Raw genomic sequence first — 23397 nt, forward strand, 5'->3', positions numbered from 1 at the left:
TTGGAACTAGCATATTTTTTTTTAATTTAGCAAATACTTGAATGCAGTTCAACCTTTAAACTAGTGCAAAATAGGTGTTAAAAGAAAAGAATATGGTTCTATTAAGAGTGTGCCATTACTTCTCTGCTTTACTGGTCTCAAAGGATTAATGATACACAAAGAAAGTAGTGTAATTCTGGTTTAATGTTCGCATGATTTCTTGGTCCACAGTTCAGATCCTGGCAGCAAAGTACAATCTCCTCCCAGGTGTGCACGCCATAACACAATCAGGTTTGCCTCCCCCTTGCGGTTTTGAAGCATACCATCATTATAGGGATAGAAGACTGCAGTCAACTGTCAAGACACTGGGTAAATGGAGCATCCTAAAGGAAGTTGGGTAGATCTTTCTCTATGACCTAGGGGGAAAAAAAAAAAAAAAAAAAAAAGAAGAGTAAAGAAATAAAAACCACACACAAATCTAATGCAGACCATACATCTACAAGCAGAATCCCATCCTGCTGATGCCAACTGGCGATTGGTCAGCGGTTTAGCAAAATCCTACAGATTAAAAAGTACCAGACTTGCCGATTCCCAACATGTTGGATTTTGCTGATGACCCAACCCAGGCATAAAAGGGTCAGAACAAAGGTTTCCACTCTATGGCTGTATTAGAACACAACCTTTACAAGAAAGAACACCATTAAGAATGACTGGATACTGTTATTTTGGATTCCCAACCTGCTTTTTTACCAGTAGTGCATAGAACGTTACTTACAATTGGATCGTCCATGGGGCTGTATCTGTTAACAACAATACCCTCCCGATTAATAAGGAACTGCAAAAAAACAAAAAACAAAATGAAAGCTGATGAGATAAATGAACAAAAAAAAAAAAAAGTGTCAAAACATTAAATTCATGGTACTGACAGCGGCATTACCTTGGTAAAGTTCCACTTAATAGCACTAGAGAAGAGAGAAAAAACAAAATAAGATTTTAAAACTTTGTCTAACTAATGTAAAATATTGGTTGTAGTATAGGGGAGAACATGGCAGTTATTTACATTCCTTTATAAACAGAAATATTCTCAGTCTATATGAAAGTAGATTTACACTATTATATTTCAATTTACTACTATATCAGGGTTTTAAAATCATACCAAATTAACATGAACCCGACTACTTGCTTGATTAACCACTTAACTGGTGTTAACGTATGCGATACGGCCACAGCCAGGAGTGCGTTACATGACCAGGCCGTTTACCATACATCTGTGCTGCCCCGCTCTGTCCCCAGTCTTCATCTTTTATAGAGGAAATACATTGTGCCCAAGTTCAGAAAGGACTTCCTCCAGCTGCTTCCCCAAGAGTTAGGTTGTGGGCTATAGGTCCACAGTGAAAAAGGTTTACAGTCAATAGGTCTAACACTAATGGTCCACACAACTTTAAGGGTTTTTTTTTTTTTTTTCAACTTCTTCATACCTTCCATGTGGACTACAATTGGGAATAGTAACCTGCGCAAGGCACTTTGCCCCGCGCAAGGGGACGCGGAACACTAATTGGGATTCTACTCATCACTGTGTGCTGACAAAAGGGCAATTGGACCGATCAGACACTTTGCAATCTTACAGTTTGGCCTGTAATTCTATTCTAGTCAATGTGTCATTTCAGCACAAGTCTGTAGCATCAATGAGTCATGCTGATTTTCTTTAGAGCAGGGGTAGGCAATACTTGTCCCATCAGTTGCTGCTTTGTGTAGTCACACACGGCACGCTCTGCCTCACTTTTATCACGGCATGCTAAAACTGTGGTAGGGCGTGCTGGGAAGTGTAGTTCAAAAGCAGCTGGTAGGTTGCTAACTGCCCAAGACTGCATTAGACAGTTTAGAAAAATGAAGAATCTGACGGGAAGCTGTAAAGTACACATTTTCCCTGTGAATATGAAAATAAACACCCCTGAGTGTCACAATTAGTCACACAGAAACTGATCCTGTTCTTAGTCCTGAATACCAGGTTCTATTTGGCCATTTATAAAAAAAGATCTGTTAGTAAAAACTTTAGAAGACCATGCAAAGGGGAGCCGTGAAACTGCACTATAAGAGATAAATAACCGGTCATTCATGACGATCATTTGTGGCCAACATACTGTATGAGGGGCATATTTTTCACTGGAGAAAGTGGCAGCACTCTTAGTGGACTGGCTCCTCAGCCTTCTTAGTATATTGTAAGTAAAAGTAAAAACTGTGATGCTACTAGTCATAGTGCCTCTGCATGACAGGCCCTTCATTGCTATATAGAGGACATTACATATAACCAGAATGGGTACCTTCCTTACAAAAAATAAGAATTTACTTACCGATAATTCTATTTCTCGTAGTCCGTAGTGGATGCTGGGAACTCCGTAAGGACCATGGGGAATAGCGGCTCTGCAGGAGACTGGGCACAAAAAGAAAAGCTTTAGGACTACCTGGTGTGCACTGGCTCCTCCCCCTATGACCCTCCTCCAAGCCTCAGTTAGGATACTGTGCCCGGACGAGCGTACACAATAAGGAAGGATTTTGAATCCCGGGTAAGACTCATACCAGCCACACCAATCACACCGTACAACTTGTGATATGAACCCAGTTAACAGCATGATAACAGAGGAGCCTCTGGATAGATGGCTCACAACAACAATAACCCGATTTGTTAACAATAACTATGTACAAGTATTGCAGATAATCCGCACTTGGGATGGGCGCCCAGCATCCACTACGGACTACGAGAAATAGAATTATCAGTAAGTAAATTCTTATGTTCTCTGACGTCCTAGTGGATGCTGGGAACTCCGTAAGGACCATGGGGATTATACCAAAGCTCCCAAACGGGCGGGAGAGTGCGGATGACTCTGCAGCACCGAGTGAGAAAACTCCAGGTCCTCCTCAGCCAGAGTGTCAAATTTGTAAAATTTTACAAAAGTATTTGACCCTGACCAAGTAGCAGCTCGGCAGAGTTGTAAAGCCGAGACCCCTCGGGCAGCCGCCCAAGATGAGCCCACCTTCCTTGTGGGAGTGGGCCTTTACAGATTTTGGCTGTGGCAGGCCTGCCACAGAATGCGCAAGCTGAATTGTACTACAAATCCAGCGAGCAATAGTCTGCTTAGAAGCAGGAGCACCCAGCTTGTTGGGTGCGTACAGGATAAATAGAGAGTCAGATTTTCTGACTCCAGCCGTCCTGGAAACATATTTTCAGGGCCCTGACAACGTCCAGCAACTTGGAGTCCTCCAAGTCCTTAGTAGCCGCAGGTACCACAATAGGCTGGTTCAGATGAAACGCTGAAACCACCTTTGGGAGAAATTGAGGACGAGTCCTCAATTCTGCCCTGTCCGTATGAAAAATCAGGTAAGGGCTTTTACAGGATAAAGCCGCCAATTCGGACACACGCCTGGCTGAAGCCAGGGCCAACAACATGACCACTTTCCATGTGAGATATTTTAATTCCACAGTGTTGAGTGGTTCAAACCAATGTGATTTTAGGAAATCCAAAACAACATTCAGATCCCAGGGTGCCACTGGAGGCACAAAAGGAGGCTGTATATGTAGCACTCCCTTAACAAACGTCTGGATTTCAGGCACTGAAGCCAGTTCTCTCTGAAAGAAAATCGACAGGGCCGAAATCTGGACCTTAATGGATCCTAATTTTAGGCCCATAGACACTCCTGCTTGCAGGAAATGCAGGAATCGACCCAATTGAAATTCCTCCGTCGGGGCCTTTTTGGCCTCGCACCACGCAACATATTTCCGCCAGATGCGGTGATAATGCTTAGCGGTTACATCCTTTCTGGCTTTTATCAAAGTAGGGATGACTTCGTCTGGAATGCCTTTTTCCTTTAGGATCCGGCGTTCAACCGCCATGCCGTCAAACGCAGCCGCGGTAAGTCTTGGAACAGACAGGGTCCCTGCTGGAGCAGGTCCCTTCTCAGAGGTAGAGGCCACGGGTCCTCTGTGAGCATCTCTTGAAGTTCCGGGTACCAAGTCCTTCTTGGCCAATCCGGAGCCACGAGAATAGATCTTACTCCTCCCCGCCGTATAATTCTCAGCACCTTGGGTATGAGAGGCAGAGGAGGGAACACATACACTGACTGGTACACCCACAGTGTTACCAGAGCGTCCACAGCTATTGCTTGAGGGTCCCTTGACCTGGCGCAATACCTGTCCAGTTTTTTTGTTGAGGCGGGACGCCATCATGTCCACCTTTGGTTTTTCACAACGGTTTATCATCATGTGGAAGACTTCTGGGTGAAGTCCCCACTCTCCCGGGTGGAGGTCGTGCCTGCTGAGGAAGTCTGCTTCCCAGTTGTCCACTCCCGGAATGAACACTGCCGACAGTGCTATCACATGATTTTCCGCCCAGCGAAGAATCCTTGCAGCTTCTGCCATTGCCCTCCTGCTTCTTGTGCCGCCCTGTCTGTTTACGTGGGCGACTGCCGTGATGTTGTCCGACTGGATCAGCACCGGCTGACCTTGAAGCAGAGGTCTTGCTTGGCTTAGAGCATTGTAAATGGCTCTTAACTCCAGGATATTTATGTGAAGTGATGTCTCCAGGCTTGACCACAAGCCCTGGAAGTTTCTTCCCTGTGTGACTGCTCCCCAGCCTCGCAGGCTGGCATCCGTGGTCACCAGAACCCAGTCCTGAATGCCGAATCTGCGGCCATCTAGAAGATGAGCACTCTGCAACCACCACAGGAGAGACACCCTTGTCCTTGGGGACAGGGTTATTCGCTGATGCATCTGAAGATGCGATCCGGACCATTTGTCCAGCAGGTCCCACTGGAATGTTCTTGCGTGGAATCTGCCGAATGGGATTGCTTCGTAGGAAGCTACCATTTTTCCCAGGACCCTTGTGCATTGGTGCACTGATACTTGGCCTGGTTTTAGGAGGTTTCTGACTAGCTCTGATAACTCTCTGGCTTTCTCTTCCGGGAGAAACACCTTTTTCTGGACTGTGTCCAGGATCATCCCTAGGAACAGAAGACGTGTCGTCGGGATCAGCTGCGATTTTGGGATATTGAGAATCCACCCGTGCTGCCGCAGCACTACTTGAGATAGTGCTACTCCGACTACCAACTGTTCCTTGGATTTTGCCCTTATCAGGAGATCGTCCAAGTAAGGGATAATTAAAACTCCCTTCCTTCGAAGGAGTATCATCATTTCGGCCATTACTTTGGTAAAGACCCGGGGCGCCGTGGACAATCCAAACGGCAGCGTCTGAAACTGATAGTGGCAGTTCTGTACCACAAACCTGAGGTACCCTTGGTGAGAAGGGTAAATTGGGACATGGAGGTAAGCATCCTTGATGTCCAGAGACACCATATAATCCCCTTCTTCCAGGTTCGCGATCACCGCTCTGAGTGACTCCATCTTGAATTTGAACCTCTGTATGTAAGTGTTCAAAGATTTTAGATTTAAAATAGGTCTCACCGAGCCATCCGGCTTCGGTACCACAAACAGCGTGGAATAATACCCCTTTCCCTGTTGCAGGAGGGGTACCTTGATTATCACCTGCTGTGAATACAGCTTGTGAATGGCTTCCAATACCGCCTCCCTGTCGGAGGGAGACGTCGGTAAGGCAGACTTTAGGAAACGGCGAGGGGGAGACGTCTCGAATTCCAATTTGTACCCCTGAGATACCACCTGAAGGATCCAGGGGTCCACTTGTGAGTGAGCCCACTGCGCGCTGAAATTCTTGAGACGGGCCCCCACCGTGCCTGAGTCCGCTTGTAGAGCCCCAGCGTCATGCTGAGGACTTGGCAGAAGCGGGAGAGGGCTTCTGTTCCTGGGAACTGGCTGTTTGCTGCAGCCTTTTTCCTCTCCCTCTGCCACGGGGCAGAAATGAGGAGCCTTTCGCCCGCTTGCCCTTATGGGGCCGAAAGGACTGCGCCTGATAATACGGCGTCTTTTTATGTTGAGAGGCTACCTGGGGTAAAAATGTGGATTTCCCAGCAGTTGCCGTGGATACCAGGTCCGATAGACCTACCCCAAATAACTCCTCCCCTTATAAGGCAATACTTCCATATGCCTTTTGGAATCAGCATCACCTGACCACTGCCGCGTCCATAACCCTCTTCTGGCAGATATGGACAGCGCACTTACTCTTGATGCCAGTCGGCAAATATCCCTCTGTGCATCACGCATATATAAAAATGCATCTTTTAAATGCTCTATAGTCAGTAATATACTGTCCCTATCCAGGGTATCAATATTTTCAGTCAGGGAATCCGACCAAGCCACCCCAGCACTGCACATCCAGGCTGAGGCGATTGCTGGTCGCAGTATAACACCCGTGTGAGTGTATATACATTTTAGGATATTCTCTTGCTTTCTGTCAGCAGGTTCCTTAAGGGCGGCCGTATCCGGAGACGGTAGTGCCACCTGTTTTGACAAGCGTGTGAGCGCTTTATCCACCCTAGGAGGTGTTTCCCAACGTGCCCTATCCTCTGGCGGGAAGGGGTATGATGCCAATAACTTTTTAGGAATTATCAATTTTTTTATCGGGAGAAACCCACGCTTCATCACACACTTCATTTAATTCCTCAGATGCAGGAAAAACTACAGGTAGTTTTTTCTCACCAAACATAATACCCTTTTTAGTGGTACTTGTACTATCAGAAATGTGTAAAACATTTTTCATTGCCTCAATCATGTAACGTGTGGCCCTACTGGAAGTCACATTCGTCTCTTCATCGTCGACACTGGAGTCAGTATCCGTGTCGGCGTCTGTATCTGCCATCTGAGGTAGCGGGCGTTTTAGAGCCCCTGATGGTCTTTGAGACGCCTGGACAGGCACCAGCTGAGTAGCCGGCTGTCTCATGTCATCAACCGTCTTTTGTAAAGAGCTGACACTTTCACGTAAATCCTTCCATAAGCTCATCCACTCAGGTGTCGACTCCCTAGGGGTGACATCACCACTACAGGCAATTGCTCCGCCTCCACATCATTTTCCTCTTCATACATGTCGACACAGTCGTACCGACACACAGCACACACACAGGGAATGCTCTGATAGAGGACAGGACCCCACTAGCCCTTTGGGGAGACAGAGGGAGAGTATGCCAGCACACACCAGAGCGCTATATATATGTTGGGATAACACCAACAGAGTGTTTTTCCCTTTATAGCTGCTGTGTATATTATACTGCGCCTAATTAGTGCCCCCCCCTCTTGTTTTACCCTTTTCTGTAGTGCAGGACTGCAGGGGAGAGCCAGGGAGCTTCCCTCCAATGGAGCTGTGAGGGAAAATGGCGCCAGTGTGCTGAGGAGATAGGCTCCGCCCCCTTCTCGGCGGACTTTTCTCCCGCTTTTTTCAGGAATCTGGCAGGGGTTAATATACATCCATATAGGCCTGGGGGTTATATGTGATGTAATTTAGCCAGCCCAGGTGTTTATATTGCTGCTCAGGGCGCCCCCCCCCCCCAGCGCCCTGCACCCATCAGTGACCGGAGCGTGTGGTGCATGAGGAGCAATGGCGCACAGCTGCAGTGCTGTGCGCTACCTTGGTGAAGACTGATGTCTTCTGCCGCCGATTTTCCGGACCTCTTCTTGCTTCTGGCTCTGTAAGGGGGCCGGCGGCGCGGCTCTGGGACCGGACTCCGAGGCTGGGCCTGTGTTCGGTCCCTCTGGAACTAATGGTGTCCAGTAGCCTAAGAAGCCCAAGCTGGCTGCAAGCAGGCAGGTTCGCTTCTTCTCCCCTTAGTCCCTCGATGCAGTGAGCCTGTTGCCAGCAGGTCTCACTGAAAATAAAAAACCTAAAACTAACTTTTCCTAAGAAGCTCAGGAGAGCCTCCTAGATTGCACCCAGCTCGGTCGGGCACAAAAATCTAACTGAGGCTTGGAGGAGGGTCATAGGGGGAGGAGCCAGTGCACACCAGGTAGTCCTAAAGCTTTTCTTTTTGTGCCCAGTCTCCTGCGGAGCCGCTATTCCCCATGGTCCTTACGGAGTTCCCAGCATCCACTAGGACGTCAGAGAAACAATACATTTTAAGGGGAATCCTCTGGAGACATGTATATAGATTTCCCACTAATCTGTTCACAGAAACAAATCATATGCACAGGTCAGTTATTCTATGGTCATAAGCGTAATACTGGCACTTACTTCCCAAGAGTACCGTGTCCTTTAGGTTGATCCTTCATCCATTTCCACAGAGGATGGGCACCATCTCCATTGACCTCAATCTTGCTGAACATGTCGAATTTTACCTTGTAGGATGCAGCAAAGTCTTTTATTTGAGCTTCATCCCCAGGTTCCTGGAGGTGATAAAGTATTGTTAGGATAAAAGGATGGAGCAGATCAACAAAGAAATAGTGAGAAAACATCTGGACTATACCCAGACTGCATCACATCTTCTACTGACCTGAACTCTCTGCACACAAATAAATGAATAAAAAATAAGATTTTACTCACCGGTAAATCTATTTCTCGTAGTCCGTAGTGGATGCTGGGAACTCCGTAAGGACCATGGGGAATAGCGGCTCCGCAGGAGACTGGGCACAACTAAAGAAAGCTTTAGGTCACCTGGTGTGCACTGGCTCCTCCCACTATGACCCTCCTCCAAGCCTCAGTTAGGACACTGTGCCCGGACGAGCTGACATAATAAGGAAGGATTTTGAATCCCGGGTAAGACTCTTACCAGCCACACCAATCACACTGTATAACTCGTGATACAATACCCAGTTTAACAGTATGAAAAAACAACTGAGCCTCTCAACAGATGGCTCAACAATAACCCTTTAGTTAACAGTAACTATGTACAAGTATTGCAGACAATCCGCACTTGGGACGGGCGCCCAGCATCCACTACGGACTACGAGAAATAGATTTACCGGTGAGTAAAATCTTATTTTCTCTGACGTCCTAGTGGATGCTGGGAACTCCGTAAGGACCATGGGGATTATACCAAAGCTCCCAAACGGGCGGGAGAGTGCGGATGACTCTGCAGCACCGAATGAGAGAACTCAAGGTCCTCCTCAGCCAGGGTATCAAATTTGTAGAATTTTGCAAACGTGTTTGCCCCTGACCAAGTAGCAGCTCGGCAAAGTTGTAAAGCAGAGACCCCCTCGGGCAGCCGCCCAAGATGAGCCCACCTTCCTTGTGGAATGGGCTTTTACTGATTTAGGATGCGGCAGTCCAGACGCAGAATGCGCCTGCTGAATTGTGCTACAAATCCAGCGAGCAATAGTCTGCTTAGAAGCAGGAGCACCCAGCTTGTTGGGTGCATACAGGATAAATAGCGAGTCAGTCTTCCCGACTCCAGCCGTCCTGGAAACATAAATTTTCAAGGCCCTGACTACGTCCAGCAACTTTGAATCCTCCAAGTCCCTAGTAGCCGCAGGCACCACAATAGGTTGGTTCAAGTGAAAAGCTGATACCACCTTAGGGAGAAACTGAGGACGAGTCCTCAATTCTGCCCTATCCATATGGAAAATCAGATAAGGGCTTTTACATGACAAAGCCGCCAATTCTGACACACGCCTGGCCGAAGCCAAGGCCAATAAGATGACCACTTTCCACGCGAGATATTTTAGATCCACGGTTTTAAGTGGCTCAAACCAATGTGATTTTAAGAAACTCAACACCACGTTGAGATCCCAAGGTGCCACTGGAGGCACAAACGGGGGCTGAATATGCAGCACTCCCTTCACAAGCGTCTGAACTTCAGGCAATGAAGCCAGTTCTTTCTGGAAGAAAATCGACAGAGCCGAGATCTGTACCTTAATGGAGCCTAATTTTAGGCCCATAGTCACTCCTGTTTGTAGGAAATGCAGAAATCGACTTAGTTGAAATTCCTCTGTTGGGGCCTTTTCGGCCTCACACCAAGCAACATATTTCCGCCATATACGGTGATAATGCTTTGCAGTTACATCTTTCCTGGCTTTAATCAGCGTAGGAATGACTTCCTCCGGAATGCCCTTTTCCTTCAGGATCCGGTGTTCAACCGCCATGCCATCAAACGCAGCCGCGGTAAGTCTTGGAACAGACAGGGCCCCTGCTGCAGCAGGTCCTGTCTGAGCGGCAGAGGCCATGGGTCCTCTGAGATCATCTCTTGAAGTTCCGGGTACCACGCTCGTCTTGGCCAATCCGGAACCACGAGTATTGTTCTTACTCCTCGTTTTCTTATTATTCTTAGTACCCTTGGTATGAGAGGCAGAGGAGGGAACACATAAACTGACTGGTACACCCACGGTGTCACCAGAGCGTCCACAGCTATCGCCTGAGGGTCCCTTGACCTGGCGCAATATCTAGTTTTTTGTTTAGGCGGGACGCCATCATGTCCACTTGTGGACGTTCCCATCGATTTACAATCAGCGTGAAGACTTCTGGATGAAGTCCCCACTCTCCCGGGTGGAGGTCGTGCCTGCTGAGAAAGTCTGCTTCCCAGTTGTCCACTCCAGGAATGAACACTGCTGACAGTGCTAGTACGTGATTTTCCGCCCATCGGAGAATCCTTGTGGCTTCTGTCATTGCCATCCTGCTTCTTGTGCCGCCCTGTCGATTTACATGGGCGACTGCCGTGATGTTGTCTGACTGGATCAGTACCAGCTGGTTTTGAAGCAGAGGCCTTGCCTGACTTAGGGCGTTGTAAATGGCCCTTAGTTCCAGAATATTTATGTGTAGGGAAGTCTCCTGACTCGACCATAGTCCTTGGAAGTTTCTTCCCTGTGTGACTGCCCCCCAGCCCAGAAGGCTGGCATCCGTGGTCACCAGGACCCAGTCCTGTATGCCGAAACTGCGGCCCTCTAGAAGATGGGCACTCTGCAGTCACCACAGCAGAGACACCCTGGTTCTTGGAGACAGGGTTATCAGGCGATGCATCTGAAGATGCGATCCGGACCACTGGTCCAACAGGTCCCACTGAAAGATTCTGACATGGAACCTGCCGAAAGGAATTGCTTCGTAAGAAGCCACCATCTTTCCCAGGACCCGCGTGCAGTGATGCACCGATACCGGTTTCAGGAGGTCTCTGACTAGAGATGACAGCTCCTTGGCTTTCTCCTCCGGGAGAAACACTTTTTTCTGGACTGTGTCCAGGATCGTACCCAGGAACAGTAGACGTGTCGTCGGAACCAGCTGTGATTTTGGAATATTCAGAATCCAACCGTGCTGGTGTAGCACCTCCTGAGATAGTGCTACTCCCACCAACAACTGCTCCTTGGACCTCGCCTTTATTAGGAGATCGTCCAAGTACGGGATAATTAAAACTCCCTTTCTTCGAAGGAGTATCATCATTTCCGCCATTACTTTGGTAAACACCCTCGGTGCCGTGGAGAGTCCAAACGGTAGCGTCTGGAATTGGTAATGGCAATCCTGTACCACAAATCTGAGGTACTCCTGGTGAGGATGATAAATGGGGACATGCAGGTAAGCATCCTTGATGTCCAGGGATACCATGTAATCCCCCTCGTCCAGGCTTGCAATAACCGCCCTGAGCGATTCCATCTTGAACTTGAATTTTTTTATGTATGTGTTCAAGGATTTCAAATTTAAAATGGGTCTCACCGAACCGTCCGGTTTCGGTACCACAAACAGTGTGGAATAGTAACCCCGTCCTTGTTGAAGTAGGGGCACCTTGACTATCACCTGCTGGGAATACAGCTTGTGAATTGCCTTTAGCACAGTCTCCCTGCCTGAGGGAGTTGTCGGCAAGGCAGATTTGAGGAAACGGCGGGGGGGAGACGCCTCGAATTCCAGCTTGTACCCCTGAAATACTACTTGAAGGATCTAGGGATCCACCTGTGAGCGAGCCCACTGATCGCTGAAATTTTTGAGGCGGCCCCCCACCGTACCTGGCTACGCCTGTGGAGCCCCCGCGTCATGCGGTGGACTCAGAGGAAGCGGGGGAAGAATTTTGATTCTGGGAACTGGCTGACTGGTGCAGCTTTTTCCCTCTTCCATCGTTTTACACGCTTGCATTTTTGAAGCCGAAAGGACTGTACCTGATAATACAGTGCTTTCTGAGGCTGTGAGGAAACCTGAGGTAAATTTTTTTCTTCCCAGCTGTTGCTGTGGATAAGAGGTCCCAGAGACCATCCCCAAACAATTCCTCACCCTTATAAGGCTCTATGTGCCTTTTAAAGTCAGCATCACCTGTCCAGTGTCGGGTCTCTAATAACCTCCTGACCGAATGGACATTGCATTAATTCTGGATGCCAGCCGGCAAAATATCCCTCTGTGCATCCCTCATATATAAGACGACGTCTTATGTTCGCAAACTAGTATCCCTGTTTGACAGGGTTACAGACCACGCTGCAGCAGCACTATCTGCAGGTCTCAGTCTAGTACCTGAGTGTGTAAATACAGACTTCAGGATAGCCTCCTGCTTTTTATCAGCAGGTACCTTCAAGTGGCCGTATCCTAAGACGGCAGTGCCACCTTTTTTGACAAACGTGTGAGCGCCTTATCCACCCTAGGGGATATCTCCCAGCGTAACTTATCCTCTGGCGGGAAAGGGTACGCCATCAGTAACTTTTTAGAAATTACCAGTTTCTTATCGGGGGAACCCACGCTTTTTCACACTTCATTCACTCATTTGATGGGGGAACAAAACACGGCCTGCTTTTTCTCCCCAAACATAAAACCCTTTTTTAGTGGTACTTGGGTTAATGTCAGAAATGCGTAACACATTTTTTATTTGCCGGGATCATGTAACGGATGTTCCTAGTGGATTGTGTATATGTCTCAACCTCGTCGACACTGGAGTCAGACTCCGTGTCGACATCTGTGTCTGCCATCTGAGGGAGCGGGCGTTTTTGAGCCCCTGATGGCCTTTGAGACGCCTGGGCAGGCGCGGGCTGAGAAGCCGGCTGTCCCATAGCTGTTACGTCATTCAGCCTTTTATGTAAGGAGTTGACACTGTCGGTTTATACCTTCCACCTATCCATCCACTCTGGTGTCGGCCCCCAGGGGGCGACATCACATTTATCGGCATCTGCTCTGCCATCACATAAGCCTCCTCATCAAACGTGTCGACACAGCCGTACCGACACACCGCACACACACAGGGAATGCTCTGACTGAGGACAGGACCCCACACAGCCCTTTGGGGAGACAGAGAGAGAGTATGCCAGCACACACCAGAGCGCTATATAATTTAGGGATTAACACTATATTGAGTGAATTTTTCCCAATAGCTGCTTGTATATACAATATTGCGCCTAAATTTAGTGCCCCCCCCTCTCTTTTTAAACCTTTGAGCCTGAAAACTACAGGGGAGAGCCTGGGGAGCTGTCTTCCAGTTGCACTGTGAAGAGAAAATGGCGCCAGTGTGCTGAGAGATAGCTCCGCCCCTTTTTCGCGGACTTTTCTCCCGCATTTTTATGGATTCTGGCAGGGGTATTCATCACATATATAGCCTCTGGGGCTATATATTGTGATATATATGCCAGCCAAGGTGTTTTTATTGCTGCTCAGGGCGCCCCCCCCAGCGCCCTGCACCCTCAGTGACCGGAGTGTGAAGTGTGCATGAGGAGCAATGGCGCACAGCTGCAGTGCTGTGCGCTACCTTGGTGAAGACTGATGTCTTCTGCCGCCGATTTTCCGGACCTCTTCTTGCTTCTGGCTCTGTAAGGGGGACGGCGGCGCGGCTCCGGGACCGAACACCAAGGCCAGTTCCATGCGGTCGATCCCTCTGGAGCTAATGGTGTCCAGTAGCCTAAGAAGCCCAAGCTAGCTGCAAGCAGGTAGGTTCGCTTCTTCTCCCCTTAGTCCCTCGCTGCAGTGAGCCTGTTGCCAGCAGGTCTCACTGTAAAATAAAAAACCTAATTATATACTTTCTTTCTAGAAGCTCAGGAGAGCCCCTAGTGTGCATCCAACCTCGGCCGGGCACAAAATCTAACTGAGGCTTGGAGGAGGGTCATAGTGGGAGGAGCCAGTGCACACCAGGTGACCTAAAGCTTTCTTTAGTTGAGCCCAGTCTCCTGCGGAGCCGCTATTCCCCATGGTCCTTACGGAAGTTCCCAGCATCCACTAGGACGTCAGAGAAATAAAGTAATATCCTGATATTAGCAAACTTTTTGGGTGAGCCCCATAGGTACTCATCATGGTCTCAATGCACACAACATTTACCTGTTTTCCAAACTGGTTGCAGGGAAACCCGAGGATGCGTAAACCCCTCTCAGCATATTTGGCGTGCAGGTTGACAAGCTGAGTGTAGTTTACAGGTGTTTTTCCTCATTTAGATGCTACGTTGACGATGATGCAGACATCTCCCCTAATAAGAGGGTATTCATTGTCAATTACTGGCTCAGACAACCAACGGAACAACCATCCTACAGTTTATGGCACATCATTTCAATAATATTCTGGCCCAAATTTTAGCTGAAAGTGTGCAGTGTTAAATCCAATACCAGCATACAGTTTCCATATTCCATGAGTCAGGGAAGACTAAAACAAAAATAGAATCTAAATATTTTTTGGGAAAAAAATAAAATAAGAAGTTACCTATATTTCTCCAGTGACACTGCATTGCCATCAATGTCTGTAGCAGAAAATTCATAAATAGTCTTGGCCGTCTTCCAGTCATCCACCTTAGCACACTGCCAAGCCACAAAGGATGGAACAGGTTAGGAGTTCAGAAATCACTGCATGTGACAGAACACTAAACTATAGGATAAGCTACTGGAAAAGAAATCAGTGTTTGAGTCTCTGAATCCCTGTACTGTATGGGTGGAGTTTGCATGTTCTCCACATGCTGTACTTTCATCCCATACTGCTAGGTCAACTGACTGAGGACAAAAACACTAACAAATAATGTGTGTTATAGGGATTTTAGACTAAAGCTGGGCATCAACAGCTCTGCCATTGATAGTTTTTCACCATCGATGGTTAGGCAATGCACATGACAGATGGCACCCGTTCATAGCAGGGCCAGCCCTCACCAACAGGATCAGCCACCAATGTTTTACCACCAGTGATAAAATAAGAATTTACTTACCGATAATTCTATTTCTCGGAGTCCGTAGTGGATGCTGGGGTTCCTGAAAGGACCATGGGGAATAGCGGCTCCGCAGGAGACAGGGCACAAAAAAGTAAAGCTTTACTAGGTCAGGTGGTGTGCACTGGCTCCTCCCCCTATGACCCTCCTCCAGACTCCAGTTAGGTACTGTGCCCGGACGAGCATACACAATAAGGGAGGCATTTTGAATCCCGGGTAAGACTCATACCAGCCACACCAATCACACCGTACAACTTGTGATCTAAACCCAGTTAACAGTATGACAACAGAAAGGGCCTCTTAAAGATGGCTCCTTAACAATAACCCGAATTAGTTAACAATAACTATGTACAAGTATTGCAGATGATCCGCACTTGGGATGGGCGCCCAGCATCCACTACGGACTCCGAGAAATAGAATTATCGGTAAGTAAATTCTTATTTTCTCTATCGTCCTAAGTGGATGCTGGGGTTCCTGAAAGGACCATGGGGATTATACCAAAGCTCCCAAACGGGCGGGAGAGTGCGGATGACTCTGCAGCACCGAATGAGAGAACTCCAGGTCCTCCTTTGCCAGGGTATCAAATTTGTAAAATTTTACAAACGTGTTCTCCCCCGACCACGTAGCTGCTCGGCAGAGTTGTAATGCCGAGACCCCTCGGGCAGCCGCCCAAGATGAGCCCACCTTCCTTGTGGAGTGGGCTTTTACAGTTTTAGGCTGTGGCAGGCCTGCCACAGAATGTGCAAGTTGAATTGTGTTACAAATCCAACGAGCAATCGACTGCTTAGAAGCAGGTGCGCCCAACTTGTTGGGTGCATACAATATAAACAGCGAGTCAGATTTTCTGACTCCAGCCGTCCTTGCAATGTATATTTTTAAGGCTCTGACAACGTCCAACAACTTGGAGTCCTCCAAGTCGCTAGTGGCCGCAGGCACCACAATAGGTTGGTTCAGATGAAATGCTGATACCACTTTAGGGAGAAAATGCGGACGAGTCCGCAGTTCTGCCCTATCCGAATGGAAGATTAGATAAGGACTTTTATAAGATAAAGCCGCCAATTCAGATACTCTCCTGGCAGAGGCCAGGGCTAGTAACATAGTCACTTTCAATGTGAGATATTTCAAATCCACCTTTTTCAATGGTTCAAACCAATGGGATTTGAGGAAATCTAAAACTACATTTAGATCCCACGGTGCCACCGGAGGCACCACAGGAGGCTGTATATGCAGTACTCCCTTGACAAAAGTCTGGACCTCAGGGACAGAGGCCAATTCTTTTTGGAAGAATATTGACAGGGCCGAAATTTGAACCTTAATGGATCCCAATTTGAGACCCATAGATAATCCTGATTGCAGGAAATGTAGGAAACGACCCAGTTGGAATTCCTCCGTCGGAACCCTCCGATCCTCGCACCACGCTACATATTTTCGCCAAATGCGGTGATAATGTTTCACGGTGACTTCCTTCCGTGCCTTAATCAAGGTAGGAATGACTTCTTCTGGAATGCCTTTCCCTTTTAGGATCTGGCGTTCAACCGCCATGCCGTCAAACGCAGCCGCGGTAAGTCTTGAAAAAGACAGGGACCCTGCTGTAGCAGGTCCCTTCTCAGAGGTAGAGGCCACGGTTCGTCCGTGAGCATCTCTTGAAGTTCCGGATACCAAGTCCTTCTCGGCCAATCCGGAACCACTAGTATTGTTCTTACTCTTCTTTGCCGTATGATCTTCAATACCTTTGGTATGAGCGGCAGAGGAGGAAACACATACACTGACTGGTACACCCAAGGAGTTACCAGTGCGTCCACAGCTATTGCCTGTGGATCTCTTGACCTGGCGCAATATTTGTCCAGTTTCTTGTTGAGGCGAGACGCCATCATGTCTACAATTGGTCTTTCCCAACGGTCTATTAACATGTTGAAGACTTCTGGATGTAGACCCCACTCTCCCGGATGAAGATCGTGTCTGCTGAGGAAGTCTGCTTCCCAGTTGTCCACGCCCGGGATGAACACTGCTGACAGTGCTATCACGTGATTCTCCGCCCAGCGAAGAATCTTGGCAGCTTCTGCCATTGCACTCCTGCTTCTTGTGCCGCCCTGCCTGTTTACATGGGCGACCGCCGTGATGTTGTCCGACTGAATCAACACCGGCTTTCCTTGCAGGAGAAGTTCCGCCTGGCTTAGAGCATTGTAGATTGCTCTTAGTTCCAGAATGTTTATGTGAAGAGACTTTTCCAGACTCGTCCATACTCCCTGGAAGTTTCTTCCTTGTGTGACTGCTCCCCAGCCTCTCAGGCTGGCGTCCGTGGTCACCAGAATCCAATCCTGAATGCCGAATCTGCGGCCTTCTAATAGGTGAGCCTTCTGCAACCACCACAGAAGTGACACCCTTGTCTTTGGTGACAGGGTTATTCGCAGGTGCATCTGCAGATGCGACCCTGACCATTTGTCCAACAGATCCCTTTGGAATATTCTTGCATGGAATCTGCCGAATGGAATTGCTTCGTAAGAAGCCACCATTTTTCCCAGGACTCCTGTGCATTGATGTACTGACACTTTTCCTGGTTTTAGGAGGTTCCTGACCAGATCGGATAACTCCTTGGCTTTTTCCTCTGGAAGGAAAACCTTTTTCTGAACCGTGTCCAGAATCATTCCTAGGAACAGCAGACGAGTTGTCGGGATTAAATGGGATTTTGGAATATTCAGAATCCACCCGTGTTGTCTTAGCACCTCTTGAGATAGTGCTAAAGCTGTCTCCAGCTGTTCTCTGGACCTTGCCCTTATTAGGAGATCGTCCAAGTATGGGATAACTAATACGCCTTTTCTTCGAAGAAGAATCATCATCTCGGCCATTACCTTGGTAAAGACCCGAGGCGCCGTGGACAATCCGAACGGCAGCGTCTGAAACTGATAGTGACAGTTTTGAACAATGAACCTGAGGTACCCCTGGTGTGCGGGGTAAATCGGAACGTGTAGATACGCATCCTTGATGTCCAAGGATACCATAAAGTCCCCTTCTTCCAGGTTCGCTATCACTGCTCTGAGTGACTCCATCTTGAACTTGAACTTTTTTATGTAGAGGTTCAAGGACTTCAGATTTAGAATAGGCCTTACCGAGCCATCCGGCTTCGGTACCACAAATAGAGTGGAATAATACCCCTTTCCTTGTTGTAATAGGGGTACTTTGACTATCACCTGCTGAGCGTACAGCTTGTGAATGGCTTCCAACACCCTCTCCCTTTCGGAAGAGACGGTTGGTAAGGCAGACTTCAGGAAACGATGAGGAGGATCCGTCTCTAATTCCAACCTGTACCCCTGAGATATTATCTGCAGGATCCAGGGGTCTACCTGCGAGTGAGCCCACTGCGCGCTGTAATTTTTGAGACGGCCCCCCACTGTCTGTTCCTGGGAAGGAGGTGCCTGTTGGTGTCTCTTCCCTCTTCCTCTGCCTCGTGGCAGGTACGACAAGCCCTTTGCTCTCTTATTTTTGTAGGAGCGAAAAGGCTGCGGTTGAAAGGTCGGTGCCTTTCTCTGTTGGGGAGTGACTTGAGGTAAAAAAGTGGATTTCCCGGCAGTAGCCGTGGCCACCAAGTCTGATAGACCAACTCCAAATAACTCCTCCCCTTTATACGGCAAAACCTCCATGTGACGTTTTGAATCCGCATCGCCTGTCCACTGTCGTGTCCATAAGGCTCTTCTGGCTGAAATGGACATAGCACTCACCCGAGATGCCAGTGTGCAAATATCCCTCTGTGCATCACGCATATAGATAAATGCATCCTTTATTTGTTCTAACGACAGTAAAACATTGTCCCTATCTAGGGTATCAATATTTTCAATCAGGGATTCTGACCAAACTACTCCAGCACTGCACATCCAGGCAGTTGCTATAGCTGGTCGTAGTATAACACCTGCATGTGTGTATATATTCTTTTGAATAACTTCCATCTTTCTATCTGATGGATCCTTAAGTGCGGCCGTCTCAGGAGAGGGTAACGCCACTTGTTTGGATAAGCGTGTGAGCGCCTTGTCCACCTTAGGGGGTGTTTCCCAGCGCGCCCTAACCTCTGGCGGGAAAGGGTATAATGCCAATAACTTTTTTGAAATTATCAACTTTTTATCAGGAGCAACCCACGCTTCATCACACACGTCATTTAATTCTTCTGATTCAGGAAAAACTGTTTGTAGTTTTTTCACACCATACATAATACCCTGTTTTACGGTATCTGTAGTATCAGCTAAATGTAACGTCTCCTTCATTGCCAAAATCATATAACGTGTGGCCCTACTGGAAAATACGTTTGAATTTCTACCGTCGTCACTGGAATCAGTGCCCGTGTCTGGGTCTGTGTCGACCGACTGAGGCAAAGGGCGTTTTACAGCCCCTGACGGTGTTTGAGGCGCCTGGACAGGCATTAATTGATTGTCCGGCCGCCTCATGTCCTCAACTGACTGTTTAAGGGAAGATAAACCATCACGTAATTCCACAAATAAAGGCATCCATTCTGGTGTCGACCCCCTGGGGGGTGACATCTGCATATTTGGCAATTGCTCCGCCTCCACACCAATATCGTCCTCATACATGTCGACACCACGTACCGACACACACCGCAAACTCACAGGGAATGCTCTAATGAAGACAGGACCCACTAGCCCTTTTGGGGAGACAGAGGGAGAGTCTGCCAGCACACACCACAAAGCGCTATATATACAAGGGATATCCTTATATTAAGTGCTCCCTTATAGCCGCTTTAATATATATATATATATATAGCCATTAATGTGCCCCCCCTCTCTGTTTTACCCTGTTTCTGTAGTGCAGTGCAGGGGAGAGACCTGGGAGCCGTTCTGACCAGCGGAGCTGTGACAGAAAATGGCGCCGTGTGCTGAGGAGATAGGCCCCGCCCCTTTTTCGGCGGGTTCTTCTCCCGCTATTTTTCCAGTCAGGCAGGGGTTAAATATCTCCATATAGCCCCTATGGGCTATATGTGAGGTATTTTTAGCCTTGTATAAGGTTTATATTTGCCTCTCAGAGCGCCCCCCCCCAGCGCTCTGCACCCTCAGTGACTGCCCAGTGAAGTGTGCTGAGAGGAAAATGGCGCACAGCTGCAGTGCTGTGCGCTACCTTATGAAGACTGAGGAGTCTTCAGCCGCCGGTTTCCGGACCTCTTCACGCTTCAGCATCTGCAAGGGGGTCGGCGGCGCGGCTCCGGGACCGGACTCCACGGCTGGGCCTGTGTTCGATCCCTCTGGAGCTAATGGTGTCCAGTAGCCAAGCAGCAAATCCACTCTGCATGCAGGTGAGTTTACTACTTTCCCCCTAAGTCCCACGTTGCAGTGATCCTGTTGCCAGCAGGACTCACTGTAAAGAAAAAAACCTAAACTAAACTTTCTCTAAGCAGCTCTTTAGGAGAGCCACCTAGATTGCACCCTTCTCGTTCGGGCACAAAATCTAACTGGAGTCTGGAGGAGGGTCATAGGGGGAGGAGCCAGTGCACACCACCTGACCTAGTAAAGCTTTACTTTTTTGTGCCCTGTCTCCTGCGGAGCCGCTATTCCCCATGGTCCTTTCAGGAACCCCAGCATCCACTTAGGACGATAGAGAAAACCACTTACTATTGACAGACCATCGATAGTTGCTCACCATCAATTGTCGATGGCGACCCCTACTTTAGACTTATTTTCTCTTTATAATGCGGCGTAATGTGGTGGTGTTTTAAATATATAACCAATAACTATAGTTACATTGGGACAGATTTATTTAGCCTGGTGACGTGATAAAGTGGAAGGTGATAACGCACCAGCCAGTCAGCTCCTAACTGTCATTTTTCAAACCCAGCCTGTAGCATTGAAGTTAGGAGCTGATTGGCTGGTGCCTTATCAACTTCCCCTTTATCACTTCACCAGGCTTAATAAATCTACCCCATTATCACTAGCAGAAATGTGAGGCTATCCACAAAAAATCCTGTATGTGGTCCTAGAGATGGCAACATGAAGCTAGGTGACACAGGGTAGACACAGAGCAGCACTTTTGTCCCTATTCATACCGCAGTGTAAAGCACTTTATCAATCCTCTACTGCAGGGGTGGGGAACCTCCTGCCCGCGGGCCGTATGAGGCCCGCAAAGCTACTTCCGGGCCGCTGCTGTGCATCAGGGGAGGAGAGCGGAGCATGCACCTCTCCTGCCCCTTTGTGCTCAGTCCGGCGGCGGCGTGTCTCAGCTGTCAGGGCAGAGAGCGCAGCTATGTCTGGTGGTAGCGGTGTGTAGGATCTCAAACCAGCCGCCGCTTCGTGAGCCAATCAGAGCATGTGGACCGGCAGCCAATCAGCAGCCACCGCTGCCAGTCCGCGAGATCTGATCAGCCGCCGTGAGGCCCTACACGCCGCACATAGCTGCGCTCTCCTCCCTGCCTGCCCCCTGACAGCTGAGACACGGCGCCGCCGGACTGAGCACTAAGAGACAGGAGAGGTGCACGCTGCACTCTCCTCCCTCCCTCCTGACACACACACAGCAGCAGTGGTGAGCAGCAAAGTGGGGTAATTTCAGCGGGACAGTCCCGCTGGTTAAAGTGTCCCGCGGGTGAGGGGCAGTTGGGGGAGGCTTTGATCACCCACTGCTCTGCAAAGCAGCGAGTGATCTCTGAATAGATGCGGTGCACACGGCATCTATTCAATGCTGGGAGGGGAGCAGGGGGCTGCTTGGGGAACGCTGGACACGCCCCCAAAATGCAGAAAACGGGTCCGTGACGCTCGACCACGCCCACTCTGCCAAGGCCACACCCCTCCCACACTAAGCCACACACCCTTTTCGGTTGCATGTGTGGCTAGACTGTGCGAACGTCTCGACCCTGGGCATTTGAAAGTTGGGAAGTATGTAATGTGTATCTGGCACTGTACTATTGGGGACATATGTGCATCAAGTGCCATTTTAATTGGCCACACCCATTTTTGGCCACGTGCGCACACAGTACCACTAAGGGGCATGTTAATTTTAAAGTTGATCATTTTTGTATTGCCCCCAAAGGATTTTATAAATATCCAAATGGCCCTTGGTAGATAAAAGGTTCCCCAACCCTGCTCTACTGTGATAATAAGGCTTTTCACTGCTTTGTTTAATGCAGATTAGAGGTAACCATGAAGAAGTGTCAGATTTCTCAAAGCAGTGTTTAAATAACGCACATTTTACTACCGAATGCAGTAGTATGGGGAAAGCAGACTGCCACAATTCAAAGAACCGAAAGTTCCCCTATCCAGAATCAAAAATCTATAGCCGTTTCAGGATGGTGTAATGAGCCTTGTTGGGAAAGAAAAGCAGTGAAGACAGCCATCTTCTTTCCTCCACCCCATCATTATCCAATAGCAAAGCTCCCTTACTGGACTGTGATAAGCACTGATCAGAGTGCCAGCAGAGGCAGGGCCAACTAAAGGGTCAGGGCAGCAACAGGAAAGCAGGATCTTGGGATTTCACATTTAACAGCAGACAGAGGTTTTCCAGCTGCTCAAGCCTAGTGTGGGCTCCTGATACTTCTGCTGTCTTTTTTTTTTTTTTTTTTTTTTTTTTTATCTTTTAGGCAATCTCAACCCATTTTGTACAAAGAATTAAGGTTCAAAAAGGATTGAGATTGCCTAAAGGATAAAATAAAAAAATAAAATAAAAAGGCAGACTAGATGGGCCAAGTGGTTCTTATCTGCCGTCAAATTCTATGTATCCCACCGATAAAATGTCTGCCTCCAGTGCCAGATATATTTACTCTGTGCATGGCTGCTTGTCAAGAATATAGGCCTAATTTTCAATACCAGCTAAATTGAAGGGTCCTGTTTATCGAATTTTCAAGGAATCCCACTTTTCTTTTCTTCTTCTCCATATGGGAAACCTCATTCACATCAGCTAATGGGGCAGATGTATTAAGCCTGGAGAAGTGATAAAGCAGTGATAAGTACAAGGTGATAACGCATTAGCCAATCAGCGCCAATATGTAACTTGACAGTTAGGAGCTTATTGGCTGGTGCATCATCACCTTGTACTTATCACTTCTCCAGGCTTAATACATCTGCCCCAGTATTCTCAACATTCCCCCTTCACCATGGTTATTGATAAATTACTCCCTTTCACCTGCCACATTATTGATAAACCCAGCTTCCCGCACAGCTAAATTTGTTGTTTCAGCAGTCTCAGACTGGAGATCTGCTCATAGACTGGACAAGTATATACACATGGATAGAATGTAGAATCTGCATGGTCTTCAGTAGGATTGTATAAACAGGCTGATCTGCTGAGGATTGGACAAGTGTGTAGCTGCCCCCAGGGACTGACTGTACGAGAGCCATCTGTCCCTGCAGTTCTTGGGTGAAACAAGGATTTTCCCCATAACTGCACTTTCTGGTGACAGTTTTACATAGTAAGGGGTCTATTTATGCAGCAGAGAAAAGACCTGTTTTGCGTTAAACAGGGCTTTTCTCTGCT

General features: G+C 48.1%; 1 protein-coding gene across 1 annotated transcript in view; it reads right to left on the bottom strand.

Annotated features, from left to right (window-relative positions):
* The window catches only part of GPX4 (glutathione peroxidase 4), a 24886-nt gene continuing 1489 nt past the window's right edge, over nt 1-23397 (bottom strand). The window contains exons 2-7 of the mRNA XM_063914358.1: nt 14448-14542; nt 14073-14217; nt 8106-8257; nt 917-941; nt 755-814; nt 1-395 (exon numbers count right to left, since the gene is read on the bottom strand). Coding sequence (XP_063770428.1) covers nt 363-395; nt 755-814; nt 917-941; nt 8106-8257; nt 14073-14217; nt 14448-14542 — 510 coding nt within the window. The 3' untranslated portion in view covers nt 1-362. The remainder of the gene's footprint in view (nt 396-754; nt 815-916; nt 942-8105; nt 8258-14072; nt 14218-14447; nt 14543-23397) is intronic.

This window comes from Pseudophryne corroboree, chromosome 1, assembly GCF_028390025.1.
Source record: "Pseudophryne corroboree isolate aPseCor3 chromosome 1, aPseCor3.hap2, whole genome shotgun sequence".
Lineage (NCBI taxonomy): Eukaryota > Metazoa > Chordata > Amphibia > Anura > Myobatrachidae > Pseudophryne > Pseudophryne corroboree.